This window comes from Lepus europaeus, chromosome 3 (genome assembly GCF_033115175.1).
Source record: "Lepus europaeus isolate LE1 chromosome 3, mLepTim1.pri, whole genome shotgun sequence".
NCBI lineage: Eukaryota > Metazoa > Chordata > Mammalia > Lagomorpha > Leporidae > Lepus > Lepus europaeus.
In genome coordinates, this window is record NC_084829.1 from 61,091,042 (window position 1) to 61,114,189 (window position 23,148).

The 23,148-nt window shown below is 38.2% G+C and overlaps 1 protein-coding gene and 1 pseudogene across 1 annotated transcript in view; one reads left to right on the plus strand and one right to left on the minus strand.

Moving 5' to 3' along the window:
- EYS (eyes shut homolog) overlaps nucleotides 1–23,148 on the minus strand; it is a 1,789,541-nt gene that overhangs the window by 132,881 nt on the left and 1,633,512 nt on the right. Inside the window, 1 exon segment of the mRNA XM_062187220.1 lies at nucleotides 12,993–13,175. Within this exon segment, the coding sequence (XP_062043204.1) occupies nucleotides 12,993–13,175 (183 nt within the window).
- Nucleotides 45–7,292, plus strand: LOC133756348 (putative deoxyribonuclease TATDN3; annotated as a pseudogene).

The window sequence follows — 23,148 nt, forward strand, 5'->3', positions numbered from 1 at the left end:
TTGAAGCAAACAAGAAATTATTTGGCATGAAATATGAGGCAACCATGCACAATCACCACAGCACAGAAGACCAGCAGGCTGGTGAGTGACAGAGGCACTTAGGCACATAAATCAAATTTTCAGGAAGTCATATTTTTTTCTGGAAAATTTTATCACTGCATTAAACATTTTTAATATAGTCTACAGCTATATTTTAACTTAATTTTCATTAGGGTGAAAAGTATACATGTCTCCCTTTCCCCTTCATTTAGATTCTAACTTCACTACAATCCAGATCAATCTATGCCTATGCAGCATTATTAGTGAACCAGAATAGCCTCTGTCTACAGAGAGTCTTTCAGTTAGTAGAAGAGTCAATAAACAGGTAATTATTGATTTCTCACATAGTACTCAGCATGTCAATGATGAAGTTGGGGATACAGAAGAAATTGAAGTTGTAGATTGTCCTAAAGAAATTTAAGGTCAATCTTGCTGAGGGACAAGGTTATCAGATTACTGCAATTTAACATTTTTCCTTTATGAAAATGTTACTTCATATTATCCGAAGTAGTGACTATGAGTTACAAAGTAGTATATAGTTAGATATCAGGCTTTTCACATTATTCTGTGGTGGAATACAAGTATTCTTGACTTCATTAGAAGGAACAGCATGCATGGGTAGTATGGGAGGGGTGACGAGGACTGGGAAAGACATTCCAGGCATGAATGTGGAATGAATGGGATGATGGATCTCGGATAGAATGAACAGGTTGCTTACACAGACTGTTGGACTGGAGATGAACTGGGTCTTGGGCTGGAAAGAATGGAACTGAGAACTGGCTGCTGAGCACTAGTTGTGGAAGGCTGTTCTCAATGGAAGGGAAGGATGAGAAACACATTAAGGGAATATACTCCTTGACTCTTGTAGCTGGGTGAGCTTTCTGTTTTCTGAACTTCATCTTTTCTATCACTTACATACTTCTTTTCATTCAGTGACATTTTTTCCAGATATTTACTTGCAGTGGTAGATGCTGTGTGTACCAGACATGGTGACCTCTGGTTTAGTACTGTTAATTAACAAGATTTTAAGTATGTATATCTTCGTCTTTAATAAGTTTTATTGTAATGAGGACCATACATTTTTGTGTTTGCTTTTTTTCAAAAACTATTAAGTATCTTTATGTGATAGTTATGTGATCTCTGTCACCTAGGTGGGAGAACCAGATTGAGTTCCTGACTCTTGGCTTTGGTCTGGCCCAGCTCTGGCTGTGAGGAGTATTTAGGAAATGAATTAGTGGATGAAGATCTCTCTCTCTCTTCTCTCTCTCTCTCTCTCTCTCTCTCTCTCTCTCTCTCTCTCTGCCTTTTAAAGAAAATGAAAAGAAAATTGCTTGGCTATTGTGGTGCAAATGACAGATCTGCTACATCTTGCAACTGTGAATTTTGGGGCATTAACCCCAGAGCTATGCTTACATATACAACGTAAGCAGGGGTATTTTTCTAAGCTCCTGGGGGCTAACACCAGAAGTAGCCATAAAAAAATCTGCTCCCACCCTGAGATATCTGAGTAATGATCCAACTATATCTTGAAAAATCAGGACTGTAACAATTCATTCTAAATTTCTCAGTGTCACTAGAATCTTTCTGGTGGACATAGGGAAGAAGCTACCTGCATACCACCTCTTTGAACTCATATAGTCAATAACAAAATCTGTATACCTTATAGTCATCCTATAGGACTGGATAAATACAGTCAATAATAACTCATACAGTCAATAATAAAATCTGTATACCTTATAGTCATCCTACAGGGTTCACTACATATCCTGAGTCCTAGGACTAGGACTGTTGGAATTCTAAACCACAGTACCAGTTAGACTCTCCTAGCAGGATCTGAAGAAGGACCCATCTGTATCACACGGTTCTAGAGCCACAGAAGTTGGTGCCACAAGTCCTGGTATCACTCAGGCTTGCCACTAGGACAAGGGGGCAGCCACCGTTGTCTCCCTCAGCACCTAAGATATGTAATCAACTCAAATGCTTTTCCACTGAAGACTGGATAAAGAAATTGTGGGATATGTACTCCATGGAATAATACACAGCAGTTAAAAAAAATAAATTCGGCAGTTTGCAACAAAATGGATGAATCTGGAAAACATCATACTAAGTGACATAAGCCAGTCCCAAAAGGACAAATACCATATGTTCTCCTTGACATGTGATAACTAATAGGACACCTAAAAGGTAATCTATAGAAGTGAAATTGATGCTTTGAGAAGCAATGACTTTGAACATCCCTTGTCTCCACTGTTGAGGAACAGTTTTTTTTTTCCCATACAATCTGTTGAACTCTTTACTTATGATAGAATTAATCATATTGTATAAAGTTAATTGAAAATAGATCTTAGAAAAAATAAGAATGAGAATAGGAGAGAGAGGAGGAATAGGGATAGGAAAGTGGATACAATGGGAAGAATCACTATGTTCCTAAAGTTGTAATAATAAAATATATGAAGTTTGTATTCCTTAAATAAAAGGTTTCTGGGAAAAAAAAGAAATCATACCAGATATCTTCTCAGACCATAAAGGAATAAAACTAGAAATCAACAAAAGGAACAATAGAATACTCATAAATACTTGGAAATTAAATAACATGTTACTGAATGGGCAATGGGTCAATAAGGAAAAAAGGAAAAAAAAGGAAATAAAAAAGTTTAAGTAAATGAAAATTAAAACAATATTTCAAAACCTGTGGGATACAGCAAAAGCTGTATTGAGGTAAGTTTAAAGCATTAAGTACTTACATTAAAAGAGAGAAATGTCTCAATTTAAAGATCTATGATGGGGTTGACACTGTGGCACAGTGGGTTAAAGCTCTGGCCTGCAGCCACTGCATCTGATATGGATATTGGTTCAAGTTCCAGCTGCTCCATTCTGATTCAGCTTCCTGTTACATGTCTGGGAAAGCAGTAGAGGATGGCTTATGTCCTTGGGCCCCTGCATCCACATGGGAGATCTGGAAGAATCTCCTGGCTTCAGTGGGCTCAGCTCCAGCTGTTGTGTCCATTTGGGGATTGAACCAGTAGGTGGAAGACATCTGTCTCTCTTTCTCTACCTCTCTACCTTTCTCTGTGACTCTGTCTTTTAAATACATAAAATAAATATTTAACAAAAATAAAAAAGATCTAATGTTGCATCTTTAAAACTTAGAAAAAACAAAAATAAATCAAAGCAGAAATAAATGAAACTAAAACTAAAAATGTACAAAAGATCAACAAAACAAAAAGTTAATTTTTGAGAAGGTAAACAAAATGAATAAACCTTTAGCAAGACTAGGAGAAAAAAACCAAAATTCTCAAATAAATAAAATATGAGATGTAAAAGGAGACATTACAATCAATACCACCGAAATACAGAGGATCATAGGAAACTATTATGAAGAGCTACATGCTAATAAACTGAAAAACCTCATAGAAGTGGATAAGTTGCTGAATTCATATAACCTAGCAATATTAAATTGAGAAGATATGGACAATCTAAACAGACCCATTGCAAGCAAGGAAACTGAAGCAGTAATAAGAATCTTCCATCAAGGAAAAGTCCAGGACCTGATCACTATTGACTTCTACAAAACATTCAAAGAGGAAGTAACTCCAATAATCTTCAAACTATCCCAAACTACTGAACAGGATGGAACTCTTCCAAACTCTTCTGAGGCCAGCATTATTTTGATACCAAAACCAAAGAGAGACACGCCACGAGAAGAAAACTACAGATCAACATTCTGAATGAACATAGATTCAAAGATTCTCAACAAAATTCTAGGACATTGAATCCAAAGCTACATCAAAAAAATCATACATAATGATCAAGAGAGATTTACCTAGAAATGCATGGGTGATTCAACATTCGCAAATCAATAAATGCCATAAATCACATCAATAGAATGAAGAACAAAATCATATGGTTATCTCAATAGATACAGAGAAAGCATTTGATAAGATTCAAAACCCCTTCATGGTAAAAAGCCTCCAGAAACTGGGTATACAAGGAATATTTCCTCAAAATTATAAAGGCTATATATCACAAACCAACAGTCAGTATCATCCTGAATGGGGTAAAGCTGAAAGCACTTCCCCTCAGATCTGGAAAAAGAAAAGAATGTCCACTTTTGCAACTCTCATTCAATATAATACTGGAAGTTTTAGCAAGAGCAGTTAGTGAGAGGAAAGAAATAAAAGGGCATCAAAATTGGAAAAAGGAAGTCAAACTATCCATGTTTGCAGATGACATGATGTTTTACGTTGAAAAACCTAAAGACTCCACCAAAAAGTTGTTAGAATTGATAAACCATCTCAGTAAAGTTGCAAGTTACAAAATAAACATACAATAATAGTAGCTTTTTGTATGCTAATGATGAACCCACATAAAGTGTAATCAAGAAAAAAATCTCATTTACAATAGCCATCAAAAAATAAAATATTTATGAATAAATTTAACGAAAGAAGTGAAAGATCACTACAATGAAAATCATCAAATATTAATGAAAGAAATCATCAAGGACACACAAAAATATTCCATGCTCATGGATAGGAAGAATCAATATCATTAAAATGTCTATGCTACCTAAAGCAATCTACAGATTCAATGCAATCCCTATCAAAATATCAATGACATTTTTTTTTACAGAACTAGAAAAAGTAAATCCTAAAATTCATATGGAATCACAAAGACCAGAATAGTCAAAGTGATCCTGAACAAGAAAAATAAGGCTGGAGGCATCACAACATGTGACTTCAAAGCATACTACAAAGCAGTTGAAATTAAAACAGCATGGTACTGGGATAAAAAAGACACATGGATCAATGGAATAGGGCCAGAAATTAATACAATACAAGCAACTGACTTTCTTTGAAAAAAGTGCTCAGACCCTACGGTGAAGTAAGGATACTCTCTCCAACAAATGATGTTGACAAAACTGGATTTATATAGGTAGAAGTATGAAATTAGATCTATACCCCTCACCATATACAAAATTCAACCCAAGATAGACCAGAGATTTAAATTTAAGCCATGGGATTATGAAGTTGCTAGAAGAATATGTAGGAGAAACGCTGTAAGACATTGGTGTAAGGGACAACTTCTTGGATAAGACCTCCAAAGCACAGGCAACAAAAGCAAAACTAAATAAATAGGACTATATCAAACCCAGAAGCTTTTGCACAGCAAAGGAAATGATCAGAGGAGTGAAGAGACATCCAACACAGTGGGAAAAAGATATTTGCAAAACACCTATGTGACAAAGGATTAATATCCCAAATATATCAGCAACTTAAAAATTCAACAAGAAAACGATCAATCCAGTTGAGAAATGGGCAAAGGACTTTAATAGACAGTTTCTCAAAAGAAATACAAATGGCCAATGAATAGATGAAAAAATGCTCAACATCACTAGCCATCAGAGAAATGCAAATCACAACCACAATGAGATATCACCTCTCCCCTGTCAGAATGGCTAAAATCCAAAACACAGAGAATAACAAATGCTGGTGAGGCTGTGGACAAAGAGGAACACTTATACACTATTTGTGGGAATGTAAATTATTATAGTCACTGTGGAAAACAGTGTGGGAATTTCTTAAAAAAACTAGAAATAGACTTGCCATATGATTCAGCAATCTTACTACTGGGTATATACCCAAAAGACTTGAACACAATGTATCAAAAAGATACCTGAACTATGATGTTCATAGCTGCACTGTTCACAATGGCCAAAATTTGAAATCAACCAAGGTGTCCATAATCAGATGAATAAAGAAAATGTTGTGTAGATACACAATGGAATATTCAGCTATATAAAAAATAATTTCTAACATTTGCACCAAAATGGACACAGCTGGAGGATGTCATGTTGACTGAAATAAGCTGGACTCAGAAAGACAAATACTTCATGTTCTCCTTTATATGTGGGAGCTAAAATTCAAAAATAGACAAGAAAATAAGAAAGAAGAAAGAAATGTCTGTGTGTCAGCTACAAATGTAGTTTTGTAAAACTTTGTTTTATACCTTTGTGAAACCAATGATTAAGAATGTTATACTCTGCCAGTGCCGTGGCTCAATAGGCTAATCCTCCGCCTGTGGCGCCTGCACACCGGTTCTAGTCCCGGTCGGGGCGCCGGATTCTGTCCCGGTTGCCCCTCTTCCAGGCCAGCTCTCTGCTGTGGCCAGGGAGTGCAGTGCAGGATGGCCCAGGTGTTTGGGCCCTGCACCCCATGGGAGACCAGGAGAAGCACCTAGCTCCTGCCTTCGGATCAGCGGATCAGCGCAGTGCGCCGGCCGCAGCGCGACGGCCGTAGCAGCCATTGGAGGGTGAACCAACAGCAAAGGAAGACCTCTCTCTCTCTCTCTCTCTCTCTCTCACTGTCCACTCTGCCTGTCAAAAAAAAAAAAAAAAAAAGAATGTTATACTATTGGCTGCCGCAGCAGCGATAGGGGCGGCAGGTGTGGGTTTGGTGGACTGTCACTGCCACCTCTCTGCCCCTGACTTTGACCACGACCTGGATGATGTGTTGGAGGAAGCCAAGAAGGTCAACGTTATGGCCCTTGTGGCAGTTGCTGAACATTCAGGAGAATTTGAAAAGATTATGCAACTTTCAGAAAGGTATAATGGGCTTGTCCTGCCATGTTTGGGTGTTCACCCAGTCCAGGAACTCCCATCAGAAGATCAGAGGAGTGTCACATGGAAGGATTTGGAGGTGGCTTTGCCTATTATTGAGCATTATAAGAATCAGTTATTGGCAATTGGAGAAGTTGGACTAGATTTCACCCCCAGATTTGCTGGCACTGATGAACAGAAGGAAGAGCAAAGATAAGTCCTAATCAAACAAGTCCAATTAGCCAAAAGACTAAATTTGCCTTTAAATGTTCATTCCCACTCAGCTGGAAGACCTACCATCAGCCTCTTATGTGAGCAAGGTGCTGACAAAGTACTGCTGCGTGCATCTGATGATCGGCCATCTGTAGCCATGGAAGGAGTAAGAGCTGGGTACTTCTTCTCCATACCCCCTTCTATCATAAGAAGTGGACAGAAGCAGAAACTTGTAAAACAGTTGCCTTTAACTTCTCTATGCTTAGAAACAGATTCACCTGCACTAGGACCAGTAAAACAGGTGCAAGATGAGCTCAGGAACATTTCCATTTCAGCAAAATGTATTGCCCAAGTGAAAGGGATCTCAGTGGAAGAAGTTATAGAAGTGACAACACAGAACGCATTGGAATGCTTTCCCAAGCTTCAACACCTGCTGCAGAAATAGCATCAAAAATCATCCACTGCAAAACCAAACCAACCACAGAGGCAGCATCTGAGAAGAAGAAATGTTCTGATAAAGAATCTGAATGGGAGAAGCCATTTCGTAGGGATATAGAAGATTATAGGGAAATATAGAAGATTACGTAGGGAAATGAAAGTGGGCCTGAGCCAAACCCTTGGTATCTGAGTCTCATCTTTTGGCTGCTCTTCAATTAGCCCACTCCTGGCAGGTGATTGGGAAAACACTACTGCATCTTACATGCCCCATTAAGTTTCAGAACCACCATCTGACCAAAACCGCTGCTTCTGGAAAGGCTTTCTCCATGGGTAAGACGTATACACGCTGTGATAGGATGCGGCAGGCTGCAGTTTGAGTCTTCGCAGTTTGCTTTCTTCCCATGGGATCTAGCTCGTGAAGGGAGCACATTTAGTTTCTTACACTTTCAGAAATCTTTTCTTACTTTATAAAATCAGACGTGTACTATTTTGAATTATTTCTCTTTAAGGGAAAAGACACAATATTTTAACACTGATGTTAGATTTTGACTTAAGAGGCCAATGGTTTGCATAATAACTTAAATATCAAACCCAAAAGTTTAGTTACTAAACTGATTTTAAGTTTCAAAAAAAAGAATGTTTTACTACTATAGCTTATGATCTGTGATTGCTTTAAGATTTACTGTATATGGGTTATATGATAATTTTTACATTCAGTTATTATAGTCATTGTCTATATTCCCACCAAAAGAAAGAAAGGGAGATGGAAAAAGTGGGAAGGAGAGAGTGGGAGGGAGGGAGGAAGGAAATATTAAGTTTTTAGAATTATATCTACAAAGCACATTGAATCTTTTTTTTTTTTTTTTTTTAACAGGCAGAGTGGATAGTGAGAGAGAGAGAGACACAGAGAGAGAAAGGTCTTCCTTTTTGCTGTTGGTTCACCCTCCAATGGCCGCTGTGGACGGCGCATCTCGCTGATCCGAAGCCAGGAGCCAGGTGCTTCTCCTGGTCTCCCATGCGGGTGCAGGGCCCAAGCACTTGGGCCATCTCCATTGCCCTCCTGGGCCACAGCAGAGAGCTGGCCTGGAAGAGGGGCAACTGGGATAGAATCCGGCGACCCGACCGGGACCAGAACCTGGTGTGCCAGTGCCGCAAGGCGGAGGATTAGCCTGTTAAGCCACGGCGCTGGCCAAATCTTTTAAAAACTAATTAAAAATTGGCCACCGCCGAGGCTCTCTTGGCTAATCCTCCACCTGCGGCTTCGGCACCCCGGGTTCTAGTCCCGGTTGGTGCTCCGGATTCTGTCCTGGTTGCCCCTCTTCCAGGCCAGCTCTCTGCTGTGGCCCGGGAAGGCAGTGGAGGATGGCCCAAGTGCTAGGGCCCTGCACTTGCATGAGAGACCAGGAGGAAGCACCTGGCTCCTGGCTTCAGATTGGTGCAGCGTGCCGGCTGCAACACGCTGGCCCTAAGTGGCCATTTGGGGGGTGAACCAACGGAAGAAAGACCTTCCTCTCTCTCTCTCTCTCTCACTGTCTAATTCTGCCTGTCCAAAAAAAATAATTAAAAATAAAGATATATTACTACAAAAAACAGATGATCTGAATGAAGTTAAAAATATAACTGTTTGTAAGAGGCTGGGGAGGGTTGTGGGTAAGGAGAAATTGGTCTACATTCTAACTCGATAGGAGTAAGAAGTTCTTGGATCAACTTGTACAGTAGGGTGAACATAGATAATGTTAATTTACTGTATATTCCTCTATTTAAGAAACTAGGAGGTAGGATTTTTAGATATTGTCAGTATAGATTCTTGAAAGGATAAATGTATTTGTTCCAACTGGGACAAATATATATATATATCGTGCAATGTAAAACATATGTAAAATGTAAAATATATATAATACAATACTATTGTATTAATATGTACAGGCTTTATATGTTTAAATTTGTTTAAATAAAAAACTCAAAGAATAAAAACAAAGCAAAACAAAAAATTAGTTTCATGAGACACCTAAGAAGCTTGATGAAATTCTATGTTTTGACTAAAGAATGCCTGAGAATTAGTGTTTTATCATGCATTCTCCTGTGATTCTGGTACACGTGTGAAGAGGCCCTAGAGAGAAAAGCTCTTTTGAGATACCTGCATTTTTAAAAGTGATGTTCTTGCTCCCTCTGGTGGTGCAATGTGGAATTGTTTTGTATTTCATGTTTTCAGATATTAGAAAATGGAACCTAATTTATGCACATTTTACTATAACCTTTGTAAAACCATGGTATAAACATTAAAAGGCAAGCACAGATTTTTTAAAAATTTCTTAAAGAGTGTATAAAGAGGGTTCTGAAGACTTATTTCGTGAGTTTTCATAGTACAGCTGTTTCTCCTTTGCTTGAATTTGCTCCTCCCTGTGAGTTATTCAGGGTTTAGATTTATTTGAAAACAAGAAGACCAAGATTCTGCAATATCCAATTTAATTTTTTATTTGATAGCTTTTTTCACAAGTGAGAAGTTTGTAATTAATATATGATGAGGACTGTGCAGAGTAAAGAATTAGCAGTTGGGATTCCTTCTTTTCCTTCTGCTCTACATGTTGCCTAGAAGTCATTCAACAGATATTAAACCAAAATGTGAAGCTTTGTGGGTGATGCTGAGATAGCTGAGCCATTTGCATGGAGGAGGAGAGAAATACAGACCTCTCTACCAACCAAAGCCTGTAACAGAAGGCGCACACTGCAAGAGCAGGTCAGATAACCAATGCTCACAGGAAGGGGAGATGGACCAAACACACTGCAGGAGATAGCCTTTGGGGGAAATTCTAATGGAGGACATAGCATATGAACTGGGAATCCCTAAGAATCAATTGCTTTTCAGGAATCCTTGTGCAGGGGGCATTATGGGACAGTTGGTTAAGCTGCCACTTAGGATGCGCACACTCAACACAAGACTGCCAGTTTGAATCCCGGCTATTCTTCCTCCGATCTAGTTCCTTTATAATGTGCCTGGGGAGCAATAGATAATGGCTCATGTACTTGAATTCCTGCTGCTCCTGGGAGTCCCAGATGGAATTTGTGGCTCCTAGTCTTGGCCTGGCCCTATCTTATCTGTTGTGGCCATTTAAGGAGTGAAGGTCTCTCTCTGCCTGTCACTCTGCCTTTCAAATCAGTCAATCAACCATTTTAAAAGAAAGAATCCTAGTGCAACTGTGTTGCTCATAAATCAGGCAATTATTTCATTTTAAAGATTTATTTATTTGTTTGAGAGATGGAGTCAGAGAGAGGGAGAGACAGAAGGTCTTCCATCTTCTGGTTTACTCCTGAGATGGCCACAGCAGCCAGAACTGGCCGATCAGAAACCAGGAGTCAAGAACTTCCTCCAGGTCTCCCACATGGGTACAGGGGCCTAAGGACTTGGGCCATCATCTACTGCTTTCCCAGGCCATAGCAGAGAGCTGGATCAGAAGAGGAGCAGCCAGGACACAGACCACTGCCCCTGTGGGAAGCTGGCACCGCTGGTGGAGGCTTAGCCCACTACACCACAGTGCCGGCCCCAATTATTTGTTCTTACTGTGGTTCTTTTATTCGTTTATTCAGTACTGACTGTGTGTTAAGCAGTCTGCTAACATGGGTATATAAAGTTGAATGGAGTGATTTGGTCTCTGGAGTCACCAATCCATTCTTAAGTACAGACAAAAACCACTATATACAAATAAATGAAATGTTTATAAATTGAGGTAAGGGCTAGGAAGGAAATCAGAAACTGAGGTAGAGGATGAAGTGGACAGGGAGGATGAGACCTACTTTTGTAGGTGTGGCTAGAGGTAACCTCTTTGCAAAAGCACAAGCTATTGTGTTTATTGAGTCCAATGCTATTACAAGTTTTTTGTTTTTTAAAGCTAGTAACTGGGTTGGTCCTCTCAACTCTATTAGAGAATTGACTTCTACTATACCCATTTAACAGGTCAGGAGATTGAGACACAGTTACATAAGTTATCTGACATAATTTGCAAGTGGTGGACATTGCATCTACTAGGTCTGCGGTGCCAGGCTCTAGAGTCTGCTCTCTTGATCACTGTGATAGTCATTTCCTGTTAAGGCAGAGGAAAGAGCATGTGAGAAGCCTTTGAGGTGGAAAAGGGTTTGACGGTGAAGGCACTGGAAGAGGCCTCTAGCAGAGCCACACAAGGATGGTGAGAGTGAACCGGTAACCTTCCATGACAGAGACCAGGTCTGACCTGGAGGCACTTTGAGAATATGATAAGGGGGACTGGGTTTCAAGCTGAGTGCAATGAAAGTCACATGTGGGTTTTAAACAAGAATCAGACATGATCTAATAAGTCTTTTAGGAAGGCAACTGGGGTGTTTGGTTAAGACACTGTTCATCTCTCAATTCCAGCTTCCTGCTAAAACATACCTTGGCAGGTAGCAAGTGATGGCTCAAGTAATTGGGTCCCTGACACCCATGTGGGAGACCTGGATTGAGTTCCTGACTCCTGGATTTGGCCTGGTCCAGCTCTATAGGGTGTTTGGAGGAGTGAACCAGCAGATGGGAGATTTCTGTCTATATATCTGTGTTTCAAATCTTTATAGTCAATTTTTAAAAAGAGGCAAAAGGGTCATTCTATTTTTATTTTATTTTATTTATTTTATTTTATTTTTTGACAGGCAGAGTGGACAGTGAGAGAGACAGAGAGAAAGGTCTTCCTTTGCCATTGGTTCACCCTCCAATGGTCGCCGCGGCCGGCGCGCTGAGACTGGCGCACCGCACTGATCCGATGGCAGGAGCCAGGTGCTTCTCCTGGTCTCCCATGGGGTGCAGGGCCCAAGCACTTGGGCCATCCTCCACTGCACTCCCTGGCCACAGCAGAGAGCTGGCCTGGAAGAGGGGCAACCGGGACAGGATCGGTGCCCTGACCGGGACTAGAACCTGGTGTGCCAGTGCCGCAAGGCAGAGGATTAGCCTGTTGAGCCGCAGTGCTGGCCAAGGGTCATTCTTACTACAGTGTGAAGAATGAACTGCAGACAGGAAGGTCAGAGACTCATTAGGAGATGGACATTATGAAGTGCTCCCCATCCTTTCGAACACTTCACCCATCACTTGGGGCATGGATTCCTCTCAGGCTTGTATTAATCCAGAAAAAATGTGTACTATTTGGAGATAGTCACCAAGTGAGTAAGAAACAAAAACAGAATATGCTATTTACCCTTGCATAATAGAACCACTGATAATTGAGGGAAAGGCCACTTTTTCTGGATTTCACAGATAACACTGAGTAATTAGCTGATGAAATGTTAGTTGCAGACTTAAAAGTAAAACATATGTACTTTTCCTTGATCTAATGTATGCAAAACTGGTTTTTACTTAAGAGACACAGAATTTCTCTTTTGTCCTTATGTATGGAAACAGAAACAGAAAAGGAAAGGTCAATAAACTCACTTCCCAAGTCATGGGTCACCTCCTCGGTCCTTATGCTTGCCTACAGGAACTCTTGCTCTTGATTTTAAGAGAGAGCCCCAGTGTGAACCAGTTTCAGAAAGGGTAGGGGAACTGCTGAATACTTTGGACTACAAGGGACACACTGGGGGTAGGACACAGGAGGAAGCTTCATCTAGGCAAATGTTTTTCATATCCACAGCCAATTAGTGGGTCCCTGAAGAATCTCTCAAGTATTCTTAAAGGAGCGAAGATAGTCCTAGAGGGCTCAATTAATCTTACCATGGCCTTTCTGTCCAGTAAAAAATATCAAGTTATTTTGTAGTGATGAGTGGTTGTTTGCCAGCTGAAACTTCAAGTGGAATTCATAATTGAAGCTGATGTCTGAGATCCGTGAGTAAGCCAGGAATGAAGTGTATCCAAAGGCATCCGTGCCACTGAACCTGGGCTGAGTAATATTAATAGCTGTGGAAAAACCCAAAACAAACAGTTAAAAGAAACCTGTGCATGTGTTTGTAAAAGGAGGGTTATATTTTGCTGATGCATTTGGCTGGAAAATCTGTTTACTATCATATTAGTTATACTTAAGTGCCCTTTAACATTGAGCAACTAAGTGACTCAACAGGGGAATTTCAAAATCTGAACAAAGGAAGTGCAGTGTTTTGAGATCCTGTATATAACCCTTCCACTCTCACACCCTTTATCCACAATGAAGGATTTATTTATAAGGTAAAACCCTTAATTTGGGAGATAGAAAAGATCACTGGCAGCCAAAGTGTTTTCCCAAGTGCTTTGTAAACACCATTTGGAATCCAGACACTGGGTACAACTTAGTGAGGAGCTCACGGCTTGGAACAAACTGTGCTTTGCTAATTCTGGACCTTTTATATAAGCCAAAGCCACAGGTCAAGGGTAGAAAAGTCAAGTAGGGAGAGGAAGTTGGTCAGGTTCCATCACCATATTCTGAGCAACAAGAATATTGAGTAAAAATAATTGTTTAAAAGAAAAGGTCTTCCTTACTCTGTTGGGATGCTTGTTAGATAATGAAAGCATCAATTTTAATGAGTCTAAAGCTGGAAATGATCAGGCAGAAGTTCGAGGGCCAATGTAGGTAAAATAGAAATAACTGAGGGTGCTATTAATCACCTATTATTTTCTCTAATCATTCTCCTCCTACTCATGTCTCCAATTCTTTATTCTCTTTGTTTTGCTTTCATAAATAATGTCAGTTGGCATTTGTTTCCCACCCCAAGGAGGCCATAGGAAACAGTGAGCTGGAAGCTCAGGGCTTGACCTAGTTTGGATGGACTCCCCAGTTTAAGGGTTTGCTAGGATCTGTTTTTATTGGTTGAGGAGGGGTTGATGGAAGATTACCTTATATTGCTTCCTTCTTTACAAGAGACACTGGACCTCCTGGAAATTTGTAAAGCTAGAATTTTTACAAGCTTTAAGAAATGCCTGAATCCTGCCTTGGCAGTGGGAAGAAAAGGATGTGAACCACCAAGCTAGAGCCGAGGCCTGGTTTACCTCCCCAGGCCCTGCCCCAGCCTTGAGCGCAGGTGGCTGACCTGCCACAATCCAGAGCCACCTGATCCCATAGTACACGGAATAGTGACTCTTCTTGACCCTGCCACAATGCCTGGCAACATCTTTTGGTCATGCACTACTTGTTGGTTACTACAAACTTCCTTACAGTGATGGAGAAGACAGGACTGTGTACCAGGATCAAAATTAAAGCCAAGATGCCCAGAAAGTGGATGACCTAATGGAGATCAGACTGGAAAGTCAAGATGGACATTTGTCATGAATTACAGTCACCAACAGCATCACAAAAACTAAGCAAAGACTTGAATTAGGAAAAACATTTAATTTGAACTCAAACCATATTTCAAAGATTTTAAGTAATGAAATGGCTTTACAATGACCGACAAGTTTAATATGTGTGAACGATGGCTCAACTGGTTGGGTCCCTGCCACCCACGCAAGAGATTCAGATTGAATTCCAGGCTCCTGGCTTCAGCCTACCTCAGTCCCATCTATTGCAGGCATTTGGGGAATGAACCAGCAGATGCAAGATCCCTGTCTCTCTCCTTTTCAAATAAACAAAAATTTTAACAGAATTACACTTGTGCTGGTATGGAAAGCTTAAAGTAAAAGAGCTTTTTATGTCTGATTATAATTTTTCACATAGCACATGATTGTGTTATCTAGAGGAAAATGATTTTCAATATCAGAGATTTTTAGTTCTATTTCATTGAATTTTTAAACAAGGATTTAATAAGCAGATACTTCATTTTGATAAGTTATTCAATCTTATCAGTTCATTCCTTGGGATGTGTGACATAGAGTAATTTTCTAAAAATTCACCAGAATCTAAAGTAGAGATTTTGAGACATATTAGTCCCTTATTTGTATTTCTTATATAGTGAAACAGCTTATGGTTTGTGTTCCAAAGATAATAAGAGTCTTCCCATCAGATATTTCACTTTCAGTAGCGCTGTGGCAGGATGACTGAGGGCAACAAAATGAACTGGAAATTTAACAATAAAAAAATACTGACAATTTCTCAACCTTGGCATTAAAACCAGTGAAAATAGAATTCAATGAAGTTTAATACTAAGACAGAAGAAAAATGACTCTCTTTTTCCTTTAACACTTTTCACAATAAATTACAACTGAGTCTACATAGATTGCATACATTTTTGTTACATTGATAAATATATCCCCCCACATATATGTATTTTTACTCTCAGATCCTGTGCTAGATGCTGATAACACAAGGAAGAGAAAGTACAGTACCTACACTTAAGGAACTTATGCAAAGTCAATACATTTGTTCAGCTGAGCTAGATTGAGAGTTCAGAGCTTGGCTGCAGAATCTCTCACCCAGCAAGTGAAGAGGAAGATCACTGCAGGCAGAAGGAACAGCATGTTCTAAAGTGGGAAGGCCACGCAGGAAACTCACGGAGCTTATAAACTTTAGAATGAAGTATAGAAAGTGAGAGCATGAAGAAAGGAAAAAAAAATGTAGTCAAGGAAGGGGCAAACCATGAGAGACTTGATTTTTTTTCTTCACAGTACTTGAATAGTTTGAAAATAATCACTTTTTTTTTTTTTTTTTAAGAAATATCGCTGTGTTGCTGAAGTTTGAAGAGCTCAGGTTAGATAAAGCGAGCTGAAGGAACCACCTTTGGTCACAAAAGAGAGTGGACTTGGATGAGATCAAGAAACCTGATAATGAATTAAACTTACACAGACTTGTAAATGGAAGAAAGTTTCCATGCAACTCAGTGAAAAGGGTAGGATATTTAAGGAGCTGGTTAATAGAAATATATTACCAATACTAGTATCCAATCAGAAATAATTTAATGACATATTTTTATGGAATTAAACAGAAATGTACTTGAATTTTTAGAGTAACTATGATCATTGAGAATAACTATGCCCCAGGAATAGATCTGTTACCTTTACAGCATTCCTTACTTAGTCTAGAGCTACCCTGTGCAAAATCATAGCTAACTGCTATGCACTGCTGTTGATTTTTTGAACTGTGGCTAGGTCTGACTGATATGGACTTAGAATAAAAAGTGTAAAATATCTTACTAATAATATTTTCATATGCCTTAAAATTGTGCTGAATAAAATGTTAGTAAAATAAATTTAATCTGTTTCTTTTTACTTTAAGAATGTGGTTATTAGAAAACAAAATTTTGGCCAGTGCCGCTGCTCACTTGGCTAATCCTCTGCCTGCGGTGCCGGCACCCAGGGTTCTAGTCCTGGTTGGGATGCCGGATTCTATCCCGGTTGCCCCTCTTCCAGGCCAGCTCTCTGCTATGGCCCAGGAAGGCAGTGGAGGATGGCCCAAGTGCTTGGGCCCTGCACCTGCATGGGAGACCAGGAGGAAGCACCTGGCTCCTGGCTTCGAATCGGTGTAGCACGCTGGCCGTAGCAGCCATTTGGGGGGTGAACCAATGGAAAAGGAAGACCTTTCTCTCTCTCTGTCTCTCTCTCTCTCTCTCACTGTCTATCTCTGCCTGTCAAAACAAAACAAAACAAAAAAACCCCACAAAATTCCATAGGCAGCTCACGTTCTGTTTCTATTGAATGACACTAGAGAGAGAAGCAAGTGTCTCTTGACAGTTAAGTTTTCCCTCTAAACTCTAGTCTTGGCTTGCTTTAAGGAACATTTGTTTTTCTTTTGATAACTTTGAGCTCACAGTATGACAGGAACCATAGGAATCAGGAGAAGGGGTCAAAGATCATTAAGAATTTTCTATCACTAAGAGTTTTCTATCACCTCATTAAGACTATTTTTGGCATGGTGGATAAAGCAGAAAAAATGGAAGAGCCCAGGTTTGGAGAAAGAAAGTTTTTAAATCATTATTTTCAGTTCTTTAAGCCCATGATGATCTTTACCCAGATATAGTATTTTCTTACTTTGGTTATTCTATTGCATAAATTCCCAGATCAGACTTCTGGGAGCATCAGTAATTTTCAAATAAGGAGTTCGAATACATTACTATGGGACTATCTCGGGGATGTTAAATGGATTTTTTTTTTTAATTCTCTGGTTGCCTCATGGCTTCCTTATGTAAACCCATACTTTTTTTGTTTTTTAGTTATTTTAAAATTATAGCAATGAATTGGGAACATAAGGAAGGAAGAGGGATGTTGGAATTCAAACTTAAAACTGTTTACTATGTGCAAGAGGGAGAAAAGCCACTAACAAAGTCAGAGAACATTGCAGACAGTACCCCTACATCATCTAGGACCATTATACATTTTTTTTTTTTTGACAGGCAGAGTGGACAGTGAGAGAGAGAGAGACAGAGACAGAGAGAAAGGTCTTCCTTTGCCGTTGGTTCACCCTCCAATGGCCGCCGCGGCCACGGCGCCGGCCGGACCATTATACATTTTAAGAACCTTGAGTGAAAGAGATTATAATGATAATTATGCTACTATATTATAGATGCAAACTTCTTGAAGACCCATGTAAACCAGGGCTAACCACAAATCTCAGTGAGGGAAACCTCTCTCAACAGCCCCGCAATCCTATAGCATTTTTCCAGTGAAGTCACTTTCCAAGTCTCTGAGAGCTATTTCATACTTTCTCCTACCTCTTCAAATATCTAATATTCATTGTCTTTATATCAGTTAATGACCTTGTTCCTTATTTCCCTGAGGGGGAAAAAAACTCCATCCTTTCACCATCAAATCCTCCTACTCTCAAAATTTTCATTTTGATCCACATCCTCTGCCTTCCCTTGGGTTTCAAGGCTGACTGCCTGGATATTGGACTCACTCCTCATTTGCTTAAGGACAGCATTTCAGAAATCTATCCCATCTCTCAAGAGACACCAAGTTATTCTCTATTGGTGTATTCCCTTCAATATTACATGTTTAGAGCATTGTGATCTTAAATAAAAATATTTCCTCAACTCCACATTCCCAGCTAGCTACTACTTATTTCTCTGCTCACTCGTATAGCAAGATGTTTCTAAAGAATGTCTAATCAACTCTTCTAATTTTAATCACTCATTCATTCTGGATCGCTTTTCCATCAGGTTGTCTTGTCGATGTTTTCTTTGAAACTTCTCATAAGAACACCAGTGACCACCATCTTTCTAAATTCAAAGTTAATTTTCTATTTTTATCTTATTCACTGTCTCAGAAGCAACTGGCATGCTAATGATTATGCCTTCTTCTCTTGGTTTCCATACTACACTCTCTCAGTATGCACCTAGCTTTATAATTGCTTCTCTTCATTCTCCTTTTCTTCTAGTACCATCTTCAGGCAGCTGGTTCTTAAATAACAGTCTCTATCCTTGACTTCCAGAGGACTTGACATAGTGTGTAAGTCATAATAATGTATAGTTACATGCTATTTTCTTCTGCTGTCACTTCTCTAGTATTGTAACTATTCTATTCTTATATGACTAAGGGGACTTTCCTGTACTTATGTATTTGGTTCTTATGTGACTAATAGGAGCTGTTGGGTGAAATTGAGAAATTTAATTTCTATACTTTCATCAATACTAATCACTGATTTTTTTTTCATTTTTCTAGTTATTTGCCTGTAAAGAATAAGAATGTTACCAGACTTTTGCAGCAATATTAGGATATTAATTCTTCTACTGTAGGCAAAATTCTTTGTACTGAGAATCAACGCATTAGGAAATCTGATTTAAGAAATAAGTTGGTTTTCATCAATAAGTTGTGTGAATTTAGCTGTAATTTCATAAGTTTTATCTTGAAAACATTAGTTTCTGCTTAATTCTGGTCATAACTTGCTAGCTAAAAGCACTAAAATTTTTTGGGACAACTGATAGTTCTGACAGAAATTTTTGGCTTCACATGACAAAATGATACCTTTATAATGTATTTAAAATTTTACAATATGGACTGCAAAAAGTTCTTTAAGTCCCTTTGGAAATAATAATTGGGAATATTAAGTGTTTTCAGGATAGATTGTGTTGTCACAATATGTTTTTTTTAAGTAAAGCTAATTGCTCTATTTTTATGCAGACAGAAAAAAAAAAAACCCCTGTGGTTGATTTTTATTTGGATTCTGTTTTCTATATAGCCCACTGTATATAACATCAGTAGAGTGGACAACAGGGAGTGCTGAGCTAGAGAAATTCAAATTCAATTCTTCCTCCTGTATTAGGTATTTTAATGAAGCAAACAGATGGTAGATAGATTTTTCTCTTGGAAACTGCTGATTTTGGGAGACTCCAGAATGCCAGTTTTCCAATCATTGTATTCAATAGCATATTGTATCTTCAAATATACATTTAACTTTGCCAGGAAAATCAATCTGCCCTCAGGCAGATGGACAAATTTGCAAAAATGCAAGACCATTGTTTGTCTTTCCAGCTTTCTCTAGATTTGAATATAAACATGTTTACTCTGGTTTTAACTTCTTCTTAATAAGATGCCCATAAGTTTAGTTCAATATCCTGCTGAATTGTAATTAGGTCATAAAACTATGTACATGATTGATCATTGTTGTTGTTTGTATATCTATTTCTATCATTGAACAAGCTCATTGGGGAGTACACGTCCACACTGTTCAGAATTATCATTTTGAAATTAAAAAAAAGGTAAGCTACAAATGTAATCTTCATTTTTAAAGGGAATAGAAATAAGTACCTACTGAGATATTACCAACAATAATAGATGATTGTTGCATGTATAGAAAACACACATTACCTTCTTCTGAAATAAAATAAAGACATTCAATATATGAATATAAAGCTGTCTCTTCAAGTGGGTCTATAACATTCAACTCAGTTACAGATAAGGACATGAAAAAAAATATGATCAGCTGTTCGCCAACTCTTGTTCATATTAAGTCATTCATATTTTCTATATATTTAATTTCTAACTTTTTCACTTATTCATCTAATTGTCCGAGAAGAGTTAAGAACAGAATTTTACATTAATAAAGGAAAACTGATGAAAATGTGGACCATCAATCACCAGCCAAAGAAACAACAAATGATCAGAATCTGCAGCAGCAATCTTTAGATGCCTAATTCTTAGAAATTAGTGCCATCTTCTGGCTTTTCAAAGTAACTGCGTTCGATGTGATGCGGTATTGGTAGAATGCCTTACAGTACCATAAAATGCCAAAAAGGAAAAAGAGAATCCCTGAAACACATTGCAATATCTGCACTGCATTACAGTGTATGGTATAATCTTTGATGATGGTAAAATTTTAACATCCCTCTATAATTCACATTACATGAATAGTGCAGATTTATAATGGCTTAGATACTCTTGGTTTGTGGTTTATTGTGATTAAAAAAAATTCCTGACTATTACATATACAAAGTGTTCTGGAACAGATGTGTTTTGAACTGCTTTGTCATTCCTAACATCTGAGTTTCTTTACACCTGTGAAATTTTAGTTCTGACCAAGAAACATTGAATTTGGTCATCATTCAAGTTCAGGGGAAATTTATTTTAGTTTATTATCTTAAAGACATAAATGTGTAAGTGTACTTTTTACCTCTCCAAAGTAATAAAAACAGCAACTATAGTGCCTACTATTTTGCAGCTGCTGGATACCCTATCTAAACTATTTTATTTCCACTGAATCACAGTGAAATGTTCTTTTTCCTATGTTGCCTATCTTATCAATGAAGAAGGTGAGGGTCAGGGAGGTTAAACCACAGAGCTAGGAGACGTGACTTAAGCCTTGGGTTCTTTCACTCTAAAATCCATGCTTTCCCATGTCATGCTTCCTACCTCACCCCGGTAGCTGAAATATTTAGGACATTGGCTGATTAAAAGCCTTTGGTGGATGCTTTATTAAAGTTTGTACTCCTCAAAATTGGCTTCATACAACTTTATTTACCTTTTATTCCAAGCCCTAACCATAGATTCACAAACATTTGTAGGATTCTTCTCTTCCTTTTATGTTTAATAAAAATGCAGGTATATATTAACTGTCTTGCAGTGCCATGTACTTAATTGGCTCTCAAACTTACCAGTGAACTTATCAACAGGTAGGTTTTAATTGTATCTTAATTACCACCAATTACAGATAATACGAGTGAAAAATAATGGTGAAAAATCTATGTCTTTAAAGAGTATTATTGCTTGAATGTTTGGAAATGGGCACACACATAGGAGAGGCTTTCATATAGCTCATAGAAAATGTGTATATTGCAAAAATTATTTTGCATCAAGAGAAACTTATATTTTAATTCTATTTCCATGAGCTTTTAATGCATTCTTGTTTACACATACATATATATTCCAAATAACTGACTGTAATTTTCATTTTTGGTTTTAGCATTTTAGAGAAGCATTTTAGGGAAAGCAAGGATTCACTCATAATAATAAGGCTGAATTATTAATGGAAAAGGAAAAACATCTCAACCAGAGGTACTAAAGGAATAACTATGATTGTGAGATCTATGTGAGATATCAGTGACTTAGCTGTTGGAGTGCTGGAAAAATCTAGTAGCTTACTGCAAAATACTAACTCATTTCTGGGGACTATAGTACATGATGCTCCAAAAATCATATAATGAAAGGAAAATTTTATATTAACAAATATGGCATGAGGGGTTATTCTACGTAATATTAGCAACAGTAGCAATACAACAAAAAAGTCATTAGCAGTGATTTGTGAGGTTTGAAATTCATTTTGATATATTATTCTTGAGAGGAAAAAAATCTTGTTATATCTCATAGCCCCAAGACTTCACATAATAATAGTGAACTGAAGCCTGCATCAGAATATAATGGCATATTATAAAACTAAAAAAAAAAAAAAAAGCTAGAATGAACAAGAGTTGGAGTTACGGTGTGCAAACAAAATCAGAAAAGATAATGAAATAAAATGTTTAATTACTATGGCGCAAAATGTCTAGAATAAAATTGTTTTAGTTAGCTTCTTGGTCAAAGGCAATATAATCCAACCCTGGCTATCTTAGGCGGGAAAGAAATTTATTCTAGGTAATATTAGCAATAATAGTAATACAACAAAGAAGTCATTAGCAGTGATTTGTGAGGTTTGAAATTCATTTTGATATATTATTCTTGAGAGGAAAAAATCTTGTTATATCTCATAGCCCCAAGACTTCACATAATAATAGTGAACTGAAGCCTGCATCAGAATATAATGGTATATTATAAATCTAAAAAAAAGCTAGAATAAACAAGAGTTGGAGTTACGGTGTGCAAACAAAATCGGAAAAGATAATGAAATAAAATGTTTAATTACTATGGCACAAAATGTCTAGAATAAAACTGTTTTAGTTAGCTTCTGGTCAAAGGCAATAGAATCCAACCCTGGCTATCTTAGGCGGGAAAGAAATTTACAGGCAGAAGATGGACTACCTCAGAGAGTCTGTGGAAAGCCTGAAGAACAGGCAGGGAAAATAGGCAAAGACAAACCTAGGCAGCTCATACGTAACCAAATTCACAAGCCACGTTCATGTTGTGTGAATAGTGTTGTCAGGATGCAGTCACTGACGATCTCTATGACTAGCCATTCGATCACCTCCCACAAATAATTTTTAGATATCACTCTGTCTTTGAGACTCTTCCTTATGGTTTAAATCTGGAGGATAATATCTCATTGGTCTGTTTTAGGTCATGTGTGTGCACACAAATAGGAAGGAAGTTCAGGTGCAATATAGCCAAATATCAAAACCAAAATATAATACCTAACAGACACGTTGCACAGACTTTTAGATGCCCAGTGTCAGTATGAATCCTTCTTACACTTGCATTTTCACGTTAGAACCGCCTTCTAAAATCAGGCAGCAACCTCATATTTAACCAAAAAGGCCAACATACTCTTTTCCCAAGTAGGGTCTTCTTCAACTCTTTAATTTTGTTCCAAGTACAGGATCTCTACATAACTGCCATTTATCCTCATGTTTATGTTGTGAAGTATTCTGATATGGATTAAATTTCA